The sequence below is a fragment of the Terrapene carolina genome, unplaced genomic scaffold (assembly GCF_002925995.2).
Source record: "Terrapene carolina triunguis isolate 2854851 unplaced genomic scaffold, T_m_triunguis-2.0 Scaffold68, whole genome shotgun sequence".
Classification (NCBI taxonomy): domain Eukaryota; kingdom Metazoa; phylum Chordata; order Testudines; family Emydidae; genus Terrapene; species Terrapene triunguis.
In genome coordinates, this window is record NW_020664419.1 from 50,341,325 (window position 1) to 50,355,888 (window position 14,564).

The 14,564-nt window shown below is 43.1% G+C and overlaps 1 protein-coding gene across 1 annotated transcript in view; it reads left to right on the forward strand.

Annotated features, from left to right (window-relative positions):
- Nucleotides 1–10,413, forward strand: part of TMEM117 (transmembrane protein 117) — a 317,267-nt gene extending 306,854 nt beyond the window's left edge. Inside the window, exon 7 of the mRNA XM_026648765.1 lies at nt 9,370–10,413. Within this exon, the coding sequence (XP_026504550.1) occupies nt 9,370–10,010 (641 nt within the window). The 3' untranslated portion in view covers nt 10,011–10,413. The remainder of the gene's footprint in view (nt 1–9,369) is intronic.
- Nucleotides 10,414–14,564: the final 4,151 nt, after the last annotated feature.

Below are 14,564 nucleotides of genomic sequence, written 5' to 3' on the forward strand. Positions count from 1 at the left end.
CGGGTAGTGAAACCAAGCATGCCCAGGTAGCAGTAGTTCTGTGCTGGCACAGAGCTGGCTGCCACTAGCAGACCATGGGAAAGGGGACATGACTGGAGAAAAAGGGGCATAGCTGGGCTGCTCCTTTGCTACCCGGATACTGGGCTGCTCTTTTGGCCACTTGAGGCTGTTGCAAGTCAGCCTAAATTAGAGCAGCACGAAGATCAGGTAAGTGCAAAGGGTTGCTTAGCCACTTTTTCTCTGCTATGCTCAGTGTATTTTTGCTGCATTCAGTGAGGCTTGAAGATTTTGTGGTTATAATTCGCATGATTTTATCATAAGTCTTGTGTTATTTGGTGTTTTTCTTGGAGCCTGGAGTCATGTGATTACATGAGAATCTCAGCGCCCACTTAAAAAAAAATAGACTTCATGATTGCAAAGAAAAGCTTTAAAGTACTACTTGAGTGCACCCCAAAAGCTCAAAAAAACCCAACTCCACACCAAACAAACCCAGAAGACAAAAAGAACCTTAAATGTATTGTTTTTAAGCCAATCTCATGATTTTTGAACCTTTTGGAGTTGGCAATACGGCAGAACTAACATCTTCCGGTCCTAGTTCTCATGCTTTAGTGTAATTGTCATTTATTATTTAAAAAATCTCAGTCTTCCTGGAAAGATAGTGTTGCTTCCTGCTTTAATTTTTTTGTACCTAGGAATTCCTAATGTGTTTAGTCCATGTTAAATATTTTTATCCTGTTTTCAGCCTTGCTTTTATCTCTGAATATCAGAAAGAGTTTGAATTTTTGCATCTGCTTAAGTCATCTGGATTTCCCTTGACAGATGGTTCACTGCAGTGTATGTGCTTTCCTTCTTGGGCTGCAGTTTACGAAAATACACAGTGTAGCCTAGTTTCTACAGTACCCAGGGAAATCTGTACTACTTAAAAGTAAACGTTGTTACTGAACCTTCATATTCTTTCGTTGTTAAAAATGCATCTAGAGGCCAAGCGGGTATTTTTTAATACCAACATATTATTCTACCACACAGGAGATCCAGAGTCTTGAGCTACCCGAACTCTGGATAGGGTTCAAGTTGGAAATGCTGTGTGTTGAGTGTCAAAACAGAGAGGTGTGGGGAGATTGAGCTCACCATTCACTGGGTGACTCCTTATTGGGCAGTTTTTGGAGAGGCATTAACGCCCATCTCAGAAAGGACTAGGCACTCCAGCCAGAGGTGAAAGTGTCTCAGTGCTGGTTGTCATCTGAATGGCAAGGATGGCTTGGGGAGGTAACCCAAAAGTAGCATGTCTAGGTCCAGGATGAGCACTGCCTGCACAGAGATGCCTGAGGGAGCCTGTAGGCAAAAATAGAACAGTTAGAGGCAAAAACAAAGCAATCCAGGCACACAGGTTCTGAAAGAAATCTCAGAGGGTTTCCTGTTTGGTTCAGCTGTGTACAGTAAGTGTGTATGCATCTATCGAATAACATCAACAGAGCAGCAAAGCACGCAGCTATCCAAGTGCGTTACAGAGATGTGTGAGCATTTTTATTCACATTACACATGGGGAAACTGAGACAAAAGAGGTTACGGCCAATATTTTCTGAAGTAGACTCTGGTTTTGGATGCCTAACTTGAGGCTGCTTGAGCCTGATTTTAATACGTGCAGCCACAATTCCATTGGCCTCAGTGGGAACTGTGGGTCCCCAGCTACACCTGGGACAGGCTTTCAGGAGCATTCTCGCAAGCTGGACCCACCAGAACAAAGGCACCTCAAATCAGAGGCCAGTTTTGAAAATTTGGGGCTCAGTGCCTTGCCCAGATCACACAGCAAGTCAGTGTCATTGGGGTTGCAACCCAGGTGTCTGACACCTGTGTGTACGTACACATGTGCCTTTGGAGACCTTTGAAAAGTGGGCATATTTCAATATTTAATGGACAAAAGTAGATGCAATGCTGGAAAGGGTAAAATGAAAAATCCCGACTTTAACTGTGAGAGCAAATTCTAAGATAAAAGGTCCCCTCATTTTAAACATAGATATCCAGGAATATCTGATAGACTGAGGACTCAACCTTTGGATCCACTTGGGTCCCTTTGTGCTACTTTTCTGGTATAAAGGAGACATAAACCTGGCAAATCTGGGTAGGTGGGAATCCCCTTGTCACTCTAGTGGGAATCCCCAGGTAGTTTAGAGCCACACATAGTTCTTGTGTCGACAACACATTGTTTCCATTTAATTTACCAAACTGGCTCATCATTTGACCCACACAGCCATACCTAATGACATCAAGACATTAAAACAAACAAGCAAAAGAAAGAAAAAGAAACACAAAACAGATGTTTGTGGTGTTTTGGTCCCAGCTGGAAGGAATATCATCTTAATCTAAATTGTGCTGTCATTTGTTCAGATGATTAAAGACATGTTGGTTGATGTAGTAACTTTTAAAATTAATTCGTCTGTTGTTTTATTACTTTTCATCAGATACAAAAACAAAATTGCCTTGACAATCGCAGTTTTGAAAATCCATGTTTCATTACACCACCGAAATATAAAGGAACTAATCTGCTAAAAACTGTGAAGTGAATGCAACATCATTAGAAGAGATAGTGAAATAACTTTATTAGAAAGGTTAATGGAAATAATAGATGGATTACTACCACAGCTCCATGCAGAGATACATTACACTTTCTCTGTGAAATAACAGGGGTATATAGCTAATAGCTAATGTAAAAGTACAAAGTTTTTCATTTTCATTGACTGATTGCTTTAAAAAACACTTTTCAATTAAAAGATTTATTCATATATAAGGTTCTCATCCAGCAAAGGCCTTACCTGCTTGCTTAACTTCAAACACATGGGTAGGCCCAGAGATTTCAATGGCATGTATGTTTTAAGGATGTATGTTTACATCCTTTGCTGGACCAGCAACTAAATGTTTGCCCATTTCCCAAATGTATGTTAGATGTTTTGTTTTGACTGCTTGATAGCATGTGCTTTCACCCTTGAGTGAGCACAGAGTATAATTACTACATATAACAGTTTGCATATGAGGACAGAGTAAAAAGACTGGGACTGTTCAGCTTGGAAAAGCAGTGACTGAGGGAGGGAGATAATAGAGGTCTATAAAATGTGAATGGTATGGGGAAAGTGAATAGGGAAGTGTTCACCTACCGCACAAACCAAGGGGTCACCCAATGAAATGACTAGGCATCAGGTTTAAAACTAACATAAGGAAATACTTCACACAACGCACAGTCAACCTGCGGAAGTCATTGCCAGGCGATGCTGTAAGGGCCAAAATATAACTGGGTTTAAAAAATTAGCTAAACCCATAGAGGATAGGTCTATCAATGGCTATTAGCCAAGATGGTCAGGGACACAACCCCATGCTCTAGGTGTCCCTAAACCTCTGACTGCTAGAACCTGGGACTGGACAACAGGGGATGGATCACTGGACAAATTGCCCTGTTTTGTTCACTCCCTCTGATGCATCTGACACCAGCCACTGTCGGAAGACAGGATACTGGGCTCCATGGACCATTGGTCTGACCCAGTATGGCCGTTCTTAAACTCCCACTTCAGGCAGCTTCTGTGCTAAAGCCCTGCTGTGGGCAAGGCTAAATAACATGGTGGCAAAAATGCCAGCGGCCCCTGTACGCTAGTGCTCCTGACTTCATGAACACGAGCGGAGCTGAACCCATGCTAGGAGCATTGCTTACAACTATTTGTTTAGATGTGGCTGACATTAAGATTTCATAACGTGTGACTCCAGTTTCCCAGCTGCCGTTTTCGTCTACAAAATGTGAAATACTGTAGATGAAAGCTAGAAATCATCAAATAGGTGGTTTCCAGTGGAGTCTTGCGGGGGTAATCTTAGCTTTGGTCCAGTCCCATTCACGATCTTTATCATTAATCTGAGAAAAAAATTGCTGGTAATGGTCGCAGAGTACACACAGATTGGTGGCGTAGTTAATAATGATAAGTCAGTCCTATCCAGCAATCTGGATTGCTTGGTTAGCCAGGTTGATTCAAACAATATACACTCTAACACATTATGTGAAAGTTGCACATCTAGGAACAAAGGCTAGCTGTCACACCTACAGGATGGGTTACTGTGTCTAGTGTAACCCCTCTTCAGAGTTTGCCAGCTCCTGGAGTGCCAGGCGGAGCATCAAGGGGGTTCTACCCTATGAATTACACCCATATGGCTACCAGAGCCTCCGACACCATTTCCCCACATGCTTGGAGTCAGTGGTGGGGACAGAATGGACTGGAACCTCCTGCTGAGCCCAATAATGAGGCGTCTGCATGGGGTGATCTGGAATAGCAGTTGCTGGGCCAATGATGAACCAGGGCTGCTCAGCTCCCTCCATGGGAGGGATCAGCCTGACTCAGAGGCAAAGAGACTAGGTTTAGTTTCAGTTTTCAGCTTCTTTTGAGTTGGGAGCTGAGAGAGAAGCAGAACAGCTTAGGTCCCATTCCCCATAGATGGGGGCTTTGAGCTGCTGTGGAATCCAGTCTTTGAGTCAGGCAGTTCCAGCCCTGCTGAGACCAGCATCCAGAGCGGCAAAGATCTGACCTGGTGCTGGCTACTGAGAACCAGCCGAGACCTCCACAGGACTTCGGACTGGGAGCCAGGTGAGCATTTTAGCACCTGGGATGAGCAATCATATTTGCGCCCCCTAAACGTGACATGTGTGGGGCACACAGGGTCACGTGCTCCCCCCAGATTTCTGCCTCTCATTTAGCATAGAGATTTTCAAACTGTGGGGCACGCCTCGCTAGTGGTTGCACCCCCACAGTTTGAAAACCATCGCCTCCTGCCAGGAGCCAGCAGATCGGAAGCTGGTGGGAGCTGCCCAGCCTGCTCGGACTCCTGGCTCTCTGTGCTGTGGGAGCTGGGGTGCTGGCTGGCTGCCTGGAAGCCCTCCCTGCCCTGCTCCCTGAGCTGGGCCACCTCTGCATGGCCGGGCGCTCCCCAGGCAGGGTGGGCAGCACTGCTCTGCGCTGTGCCCCTGACACACTCTTGCCTCTGTCCCAAAGGAGCCTGGTGCCAGCCGGTGATCCCCCCTGGAGCCAGCCTCTGCCCATGGAGCCTGGCTGCCATGAGATGCTCCCTGAGGAGCTCCCTGGAGTACTCATCCCCCTTGGGCACCTGCCTCTCAGCAACCCCGTCACACCCCAGTCCCCACCCAGGGACCTGCCATTGCAGCCGGGTCACTTTCCCCACACTCCCTGCGCGCAGAGCAGAACTTCCCCTTGCTTCCCTTGGCTGCCCTGCCCCAGCCCCATGGCTTCCAGGCTTGTGGTCACACAGCCATTGCATGAGCCTAGTGCCCAGCCCCGGTGCTGGGGGCAGGCGGCTGCTGGCAGGGCTGACTCGCTCCCGCCAGCTCTGGAAACCAGGGCTGTGAGAATGGAGCAACCTCTAGGGTTACCATATTTCACGTACCCAAATAGAGGACACTACTGGGGGTGCGGGCGGGAGGGGAGGAACTGGAGGGGGTATTTGGGAGGGTGCTGGGGGTGTCTGTGTACTGGGAGGAATATTTAGGGATTATTGGAGGGGGCATTTGGAGGGCCCTGGAGGAGGTACCTGCAGCAGGGATATGCACTGGAGTTGGGCTGCCAGTGCTTGGTGGGGGGGAAGGCTCTCACTTCCCCCCATTCTCCTATCCCATCCCCTTCCTTCCCCACTGACTCTTCCGCCTACCTCACCCCCCCTTCCACCATATCCCACCCTCCGGCCCCCCCTTTGCAGGCATTAACCATTGTATAGAAAACAGGATGGTGGCCATGTAGGGTGCCCAGCACACGTAGAAGGGAAAGACAACCAGCACTGGGACCCAGGAGGCGGCGTCCAGCTACAGAGGCACCGAACACCTGACAGGAGAAGCAGCTCTGGACAACCCCCTCCATTCCCAGCCCGGGCCTCTGTTTGAGGGGGCAATGCCCTCCCTGCCCCAGCCTACACCATGGACTCCAGCCGACGCTGCTGCACCCAATCCTGCGGGGGGAGGGGCTGGCACCACTGGTCCTAATCCTACGCTGCCCCATTTTTTGCGCCCCCACTGGCTCTCTGCCCTGGGTGGCTGCCCCTTTCGCCCTACCCTAGTTACGACCCTGCAGGGGAGGACCCTGCCCTACCCAGGAATGAAGACACAGTAAGAGGACCATTTTTGTTTAAGCTGCCCAACGTTGACAGCACTGCAGCACTTGTCTCTGGACTCATCTTCAGTGCACACTTGCCTGGGAAGCTGGCAGGCCGGGAGCTAGTAGTCGGGAAGAGCTGTGAGTGTTGGGAAGTGGGGCATTTGTTGATTTGCTAATGTGCTAGAACCTGTTTCTTGATGTGCTAGCACAAGGCAAACCTTTGCCTTCCCCACATCCTATTTTCCTGCTCCCAATAAAGTCCCCCTTTGTTATATTGTTGTTTTGGGTGTGTCATTCTTTTGCTGGGGTTCTGTTGCTGTATTTTGTTGTCTCTTATGTACTAGATTTTATACTCCTTGCCCATTAGTAGCATTATGCATTTTTTCCCAAGGGGCATGTTTCTCTGGCACAGTGAAGAGTCACCTTGGGTGAAGGCATCCAGCATCAGAAAAAAATAACAGGATCCTATTCACATGAGGAGAGGGGAAAAGCCACTCTAAGTGGCCAGCATCAGGGAGGAGGCTTGGGCTATGCTTCGAGGGAGGGGCTACACTAGAAAGAAGCCACTCTAAAAAGAACGTAGCTGGATAAGCACATGAACATAAGCTCACAGTGCAATTCTATGTCTAAGAGGGTTAACATAATCCTTGGATGCAATGAATAGAAGAATTGTGAGTAGGAAAGTGGTGTGAACTCAGTATATGGCATTAGTAGACTTTTACTGAAATACAGTATTCAGTTGCGGTCTCCACACTTTAAGAAATGTGTTGAAAGACTGCATATGGTTCAGAGATGCGCCAAAAGAATGATTCAGAGTCTGTAAAACTTGCTTTGTAGTGAGAGATTTAAGAAGCGTAATCTATTTAGTTTATAACAAAGAAGGTTAAGAGGTAACTTGATCGCAGTCTCTAAGGCACAGATCCCACACCCATGGGATAGGTGTTAGGCCCCTAAATACATTTGAGGATCTGGACATAAGCACCTATACAGGAAGGATATTTCTGATAGGCGCTCTTTAATATAGCAGACAAAGGCATAAGAAAACCCAATGGCTGGAAGCTGAAGCTAGACAAATTCAAACTAGATAAAGGGCAAATATTTTTAACAGTGAGGGATTTAACCATTATAACAACTTACCGAATGATGTGGTGGATTTTCCATCACTTGAAGTCTTTAAATCAAGACTGGATGTCTTTCTAAAAGATATGCTCTAGCCCAACTAGATGTTATGGACCTGATGCTGAAATTATTTGGTGATGTTCTTTGGTCTGTGTTATGCAGGAGTCTAGACTCGTAATGGTCCCTTTTAGACTGGACATCTACAGCTCTATACAGGAGTGGCAGTCTCAGTATAACATATATTGCGTTATGCTTAATTTTTTCCCTAATTTCAATCTCTTCCATTACTCCTCCTATCCCTCTTCACTTGCAGGTGTGTCAGCCTGAAGCAAAGTATTATACTCTTCCTACAAATGCCCATAACAGTCCACCCATTTCCTACCATCCCCTTCACCTAGCAAGGCTCTCTGCAGAGCGCCTGCCTTGTTTCCATAGAAACAAAAAGCACAGCAACATAGCCTGTTTCTCGTGGTGCCAATCAGAGAAGAAAGCATGTGAGGAGGTAGCTCTTCCAGGCAGGCTGAAGAGGCATTAGAGGACCCTCCTGAATGCAGGTGATGGCCTCATAGCCTGTGTAGGAGGAGGTGTGAAAACCACTAGTGAGCCTATTTCCAACTCTGAGCTTGGCATGCAAACTGAACTGTATGTGCAACCCAGCAGGAACCTTTACATTCAGAGTGAAAAATATAGCAGAGGTTTGATGATGAGTGTGGTGCCATAAAATATTACAAACCAGGTTACTGTTGCAGTCAGGACTGCAAAGGTAACTGACAGGCACAAAAGATGTTTTGGGTGCAATAAAATCCTAGTTTTTCATCTAGGGGCATGGTGGTTTAGAATTTGTATTTGTGTTTCTTGGTATTTTGTGTTTATTTTAAATTTTTATGAGTATTATTAATGTCTCAGGGACCAATTAAGGGACTAAAGTAATAGGAAATATGGGGCTAACTTCTGCTCTCAGCTATGCTGGTGAAAATCCAGAATAATACCAATAGCTTCAGTGGTGTTCGTGAGGACTTATAATGTTGAAACTGACAGCAGAATTTCCTCCCTGGTTTTTCAGTAATTTAGTTTCTGGATAGGGCAATACCACAAGAAAATTAATGCTCATGTTTATTCTCATCCAGAATGGCCATCTGGGTTAAAAAAGCCCTTTAAAAACATAAATACAAATACCAAACTATAAGGGGTTACTTTACTGAGACATTCAAATTAATGGCAGAACATGAGTGCACAGCCTGACAGTAATTTCAACCACACCACCGATTACCAAACCAATAAAGTAACTCATCTTTGAGATTCTCTTTCATGTGTATATTTTTATTTACTAAAAATGAATATCAACATTAGTGATGACTAGCAAAACTACTCCTTAGTGTCTTATGTGCAAAATCACATAATGCAGCAGTTAGATATACTTGTGCATCCACGGTCCTAAAATGTCTTTAACTGTATGTGATGAGTTCTTGGACACTGCTAATACAATGTCAAGGTAAGATCTTTATATGGTTCCAGTTAATAAGTAGGCTCTGACAATACTTCAATGGCATCGATACAAAGAATAGAGTTAATAAAGTAGTATCTTGTATGTACTTTGTATACCATGTCTCAGGACCACCATACCTCCCACGTACATATGTCTGGGCTTCACTGCATGAGAACTAATCAATCACAGTACATACTATTAAAGCAATATAATTGTCATCCTTTCAAAGCATCTCACCACTAGCATACAAAGAGTTCTATCAAATGTAGCCTTTTCAAGGAGAATTTTCATGCAACTATTTTTAAAATCCTGAAATGAGTTCTTTTTAGATTGATTGATGTAAACCACATCACCTAATGGTTTAATCAACAGGTCACCTACAAACTGCAGTGTGAATTCAATTGATATACTGTTGTACTGTTTTACAAAATGATTTATTACGTGCCTAGACATAATTATGAAATACTAAGAGAGATTCAAGAATAAATCTGGATCTGCTGAGAATTTCATTATAACTTTGTTTTACAGGTTAATTGAAAGAAAATTTTTATCTGAGGGGCATTTACTCTATCGGCATGGTTGTGATACTTATAAAAAGGACATCAGATGACACTGTTTTCTTTTTTCAAACAGGTAAATGGTTTAACTATGGAATTATCTTTCTGGTTTTAATCCTGGATCTAAATATGTGGAAGAATCAAATATTTTACAAACCTCATGAATATGGTCAATATATTGGTCCCGGACAGAAGATCTACACAGTGGAGGACTCAGAAAGCTTAAAGGACCTTAACAGAACCAAGTTATCCTGGGATTGGAGATCAAATAACACAAACCCTCTGACTAACAGGACTTATGCTGAGGGAGACATGTTCTTGCATAGCAGATATACAGGGGCTAGCCTTGATGTCAAATGCCTGGCCTTTATTCCATGTTTGCTGGCTTTTGCTTTGTTTGGGTTCTTCATCTGGTTCTTTGGGCGATTTCAGAAAACTGAGCAAGGCATGGAGAATCTGGACAAATCATACACAAGAATGAAAAGGAAGTCGCCATCAGACATGGGAATGACACGAGAAAATACACAGGTTTTAGTGGAGAAAACTTTAAGTTTTCAAGATCCACATTTAGTATCCATAAAATCAGACTTAAGTGAAATTGTCTTTAATTCTTCCCTTCTAACTTCTGAAAACTTGAGCTTACAGTTGAGTGAACAAGACAGCCCATTACAACCAATGACAGAGGCTTCTGCCCCTAAGAGTGATCCCATGACCTAGAGCAAACTACCCAGAAAAGAAAGATTTAAATAACCAATTATTGTGAGAGTTCAGTTTTTGTAAGTTAAGGTTTACATAGTGTTTAGCACAAGAAATATAACCCATACCACAAAGGTGCTCAACATGCTTTTTCTAGGAATTTTGTTTTCTATTTGTATTATAATATATGTGCCTACTGTATAGCTAACATTCCTTTATAGATTGCTTCTCAGAATTGCACAAACTATTTATTAATACATTGACGTTACTGTATAATAGTGCATTAGATGAATATTTGCAGGTATAAAATTCTAACCGTGGTGGTGCCTTGAAACATTAAACTGATTTTTAACTCAACACCAGAAGATATAGAGAACAATTCTTCTAACCTATTTTGCAAGGGTTTTTTTGCATGCAATTATTTAGAATGTCATTTGATTTCTTACCAATAGATGTAGAGACTTCTGAAGAAAGGTTCCTGATAAGATGTCACACTAAAGGTTGACTTTGTTATTTACTCAGCTGTAGTCAGTGACTTTGATAACTGGACTGCAGAGAAGCATTTTGATTACCTTTTAATTTTTGCTGGCTGGCTGCCAAATACAAATACAGCTTCATAACAGAGTAACAGTAGAGTGATAATGCAGCATGGGTCACTACTTGTGAAAATTGGACTTTCTCTATCAGTAACTGCAATTAGATGATAATGCCAATTATGTTTTTTATAATTAAAGATAAATTTCTACTTGATTAAAAATCCTGCCCTTCACCTTTCAGAAACAAAGGTTAAAATGCATAGTTAGAGCAACAGTCACATATCCCGTCATCAACACAAATCTGTGCAATGCCAAAGAACCAGAGCAGTGCTTACAGGAAAGAACACAGAGCCCATAGCCTTCAGTGTTTGTACAACTTTGTGTAACTTGGTTTGGGATACATTATACTGGGAAATGTACAACATAACTGACAGCTTTAACTTCTTCAAAGACTGAAGCAATGGTGTGGTGGTTGGGGAGTGACTGCATGGAATAGATTAGCACATGAATTGTCCTGAATCTTTTTTGCCCCTTTCAAGAATTAAACACTGTCCATTAATAAATAATAGAACCCAGCAGCAAAAACATGGAGGAATTGGTTTTGCAGCCTTTTTAAAGGCCACTTAGAATCTGAATTCCTCTGCTGTCTGTTCAAACTATATACACTAAAAACAGCAAATCTAAAAAGCAGAAAAACTCTGACTTGCCTCTAATTTAGTTTCATAAATTGTTGTTACAAATTACTAAATAAGAAGTCATTTTAAAGTCTGAATTATTTCCCTGTCAGTTACTGATGTTGCTGTATTTTGTCTTCATGATTTTTTTTTTATCTCAGTTGTTTTGATCTATCTGCTTTTAAGTTTTCAGCATGGTGAATTTAGTATGCATAATAGAACTATGCATTTATTATCTGTCACTTGAGAGCCAATTTAATAAACATCATTCAACAATTGTTTATCATGTGGCAGGAACCTATGCTCTGTTAGGATTTTTGTTTTGTTTTGTTTTGTTTTAACATTTCACCCATACTTTGTCCTATTTAGAATCATAAATATTTCTGGCATTAAAAAATACAGACATCAAAATCATTGTAATATCAAAACCAACCATTTTGCCTATGGAACAGTTAATATTTTATCAAGAGAAAGTTTCCTTTTTAATGAGGCTGAATTTTTATCCACCAGAAATTATAACTATAAAAAAATCTATTATTAGCATTTGGTTAGTGCAACCTGTAAACTTGTTCAGTCTATTTAAGATAGAACTTATATAGTCAAAGCCAAGCTACTAACTACTTATAGTAAAATACTGTCAGATTCTGCCTTTACTGTGTAGGAGGTGATTATATTTATGCTTTATGTCCAAGCAGGATTTGATATGGACAAATGGGTAGACAAAATGGCTAATTATTTTTGCAAACACACACTCCTCCATGTGATTTGGAAGACTTACTCCAAAATGTCAAACCCTTCTGTGAATTGCTTTGTTTTTTCTGTGCATAGGGTGGCTAAGTCCATTAATATATAAGCAGAAAATGAAAGACTGACTTGAGCCTTGCTGCTTGCATGATTACATGACTCTAAAGTAACTGTTATTAAGCAACTGATCCACAGCTAAAATAATTCTGTGACCTTACAAGTTAATGCTTTTAAGGTCGCCACAAGACTGCATACAAGAGAGAGAAAATCAAGTAATCCTGAGATTTTCCATGAGTGCTCAAATTAACAGTCAAGCAGAGAAACTGTACCCAAAATGGATTCAAAAGGAGTCACAGGATTCAGCATGACCCTTGAGGTCAATTCTGCACTTTAATTAAAGGAAGCACTTGAAAAGGCACTAGTTTTACAGCAACAAAGAGTCCTGTGGCACCTTATAGACTAACAGATGTATTGAAGCATGAGCTTTCGTGGGTGAATACCCACTTCGTCAGACGCATACAGTAACTGTTGCCATATAGATTGTAAAGACAGAAGTAGATATGTCCATTCTTTCCATGGCAGTCCTTATTTAACATTCACAATATGCTTTGTTACATCAAAATGGAAACCTTTTCTGATCTAAGGGCCTTATCCAGCACCAATAGCCATGACCTTGATACGAATGGTCTACCTACCACAGCAAATGAAAATAACCCCCAAGGACTCCAAAAGCTCCTCCTCATGAGTGAGCTGGAGAGGTTGGGAGGGCGGGGGGGGCGGGAAGAGAACTTGTGGTTCTCATGCCTGAGCCATGCAGGAGTTGCTGTCCCTTTATGGCTGAACTATATCTGCTTTGTGAGAGAATGTATTTGGTACAGTAGCTTTTTTCATTCACATATATTGCAAGATACCATGATAACAGGTACCCTAAAAATAATAGCAAAGATCATCCCAGGGATAAGCATACAGGATTTACGAGCATACAAGTGCTTACAAACTTCTCTATGAGTATCTGTATACTCATAGAATTTGTACCCCAAACTTGCATGGGCGTGGGGGACAGTCCTGTTTTATTTGACTTCTCAAAGGGAGATGTGGAACACATGAACCCTACACTCTGAAGTTCCAGCCCCCAAGCTGTTGAAGATAAACATAGAAGAAACTGTACCCAGTAGGGCATTTCCACTACCCTGAATAGAGACATTAGGAAGCCTCTTTTTCCAGCCTTTAGGTAGATCTTCCACCACAATAGGAAGGAGCTAGGGTATGTTGAGGTAGGGGATCATGTGAAAGAGAGGTTGTCATGGCTTGGAAAGGATTGAGACTGAAAAACACTGGCTAAGTAAGACACACATATGAACTTTTGGATGCTTGTCTTGAACTTTAAACCTCTGAAAGTTTGTCCAGCACAACTGAAAAAGTTCAGGGGTGAGGTACAGAAAACAACCAAACATTCTTTTTCTTACCCAAAATTAGGGAGGGCATTTCTGGAGGAGCCTTGATAGCCTATCGGGTAAAGCATCAGACATTTTTATTTTCTTTGCCTTTATGTGATGTCAGCTCATCCTGGTGACCTGGTGTTTGCTGTGGTTTTGGGCAGGGAAGCTGTCTTTATTTAGTGTTGAAAGGCTATGCATATCCTTGGAACAATAAAAAATGAAAATCTGCATTGTTTGAGGCCTTCCCTATAGTGGATTCATAATTATGGCTTCTTTCTGATACCCACTATTAGTTCCTCTATGCAGAGGAAGTTTGATATCAGCAACTCCTCTCTGCTTGTTTTCTTGGGAGAAGTGCGCAGAAGAAGAAACTTGATCCTTCTTTTGGGAGGAAGAGTTTGAGTCTAACCTTCTACCTTTCACTCCATAGCAACCCCTTATTGGAGAGGGGAAAAACATGAAGGCCAATGCCCCCAGTAGGGGAACCACCAAAGACCTTTCTCTCTTCCAGCTCCTCCACAGGACAACAGAGATCCTTCTTCCTCCTTCACCAACCCTACTTGCTCCACATTAAGGAGACCAGGCCTCATTAAAGCCCTCCTCCTATTTCCAAGTTCCAACAGGGCCTAATCTCTCTGCTAGGCTCCACTTCAAATTAGCTTAGCATTAGTCATAATACTAATAATAAAACACATAGCATTTATAGTGTGCTTTTCATCTGCAGTGCTCAAAGCACTGGATAGACATTGTTAGCCACATTTTACAGCTGGGGAAGCTGAGGCAAGTTATACCAATATGTCCAAGAGTTAAATGCACTCCATAGGGTGGCTGATGGATTCAGCAACAATGAAATTGCAGAGCTGGCCTGTGCAATGGGCTTCACTTGTGGTGAGATGGAGTTGTGGCTGCACAGAGTTGATGGAGCCCAAATGACTAGTGATCAGGGGCGGCTCCAGGCACCAGTGCAGCAAGCGCGTGCCTGGGGCAGCAAGCTGTGGGGGGCGGCCTGCCGGTCACTGTGAGGGCAGCAGACAGGCAGTCTTCGGCGGCATGCCTGCGGGAGGTCCGCCGGTCCCGCAACTTCGGCGGCAATTCGACACCGGGTACGCCGAAGGCGCGGGACCGGCAGATCACCCACACAAACGCCACCAAATTCGCGTGACCAATGGACCACTCGCAGGC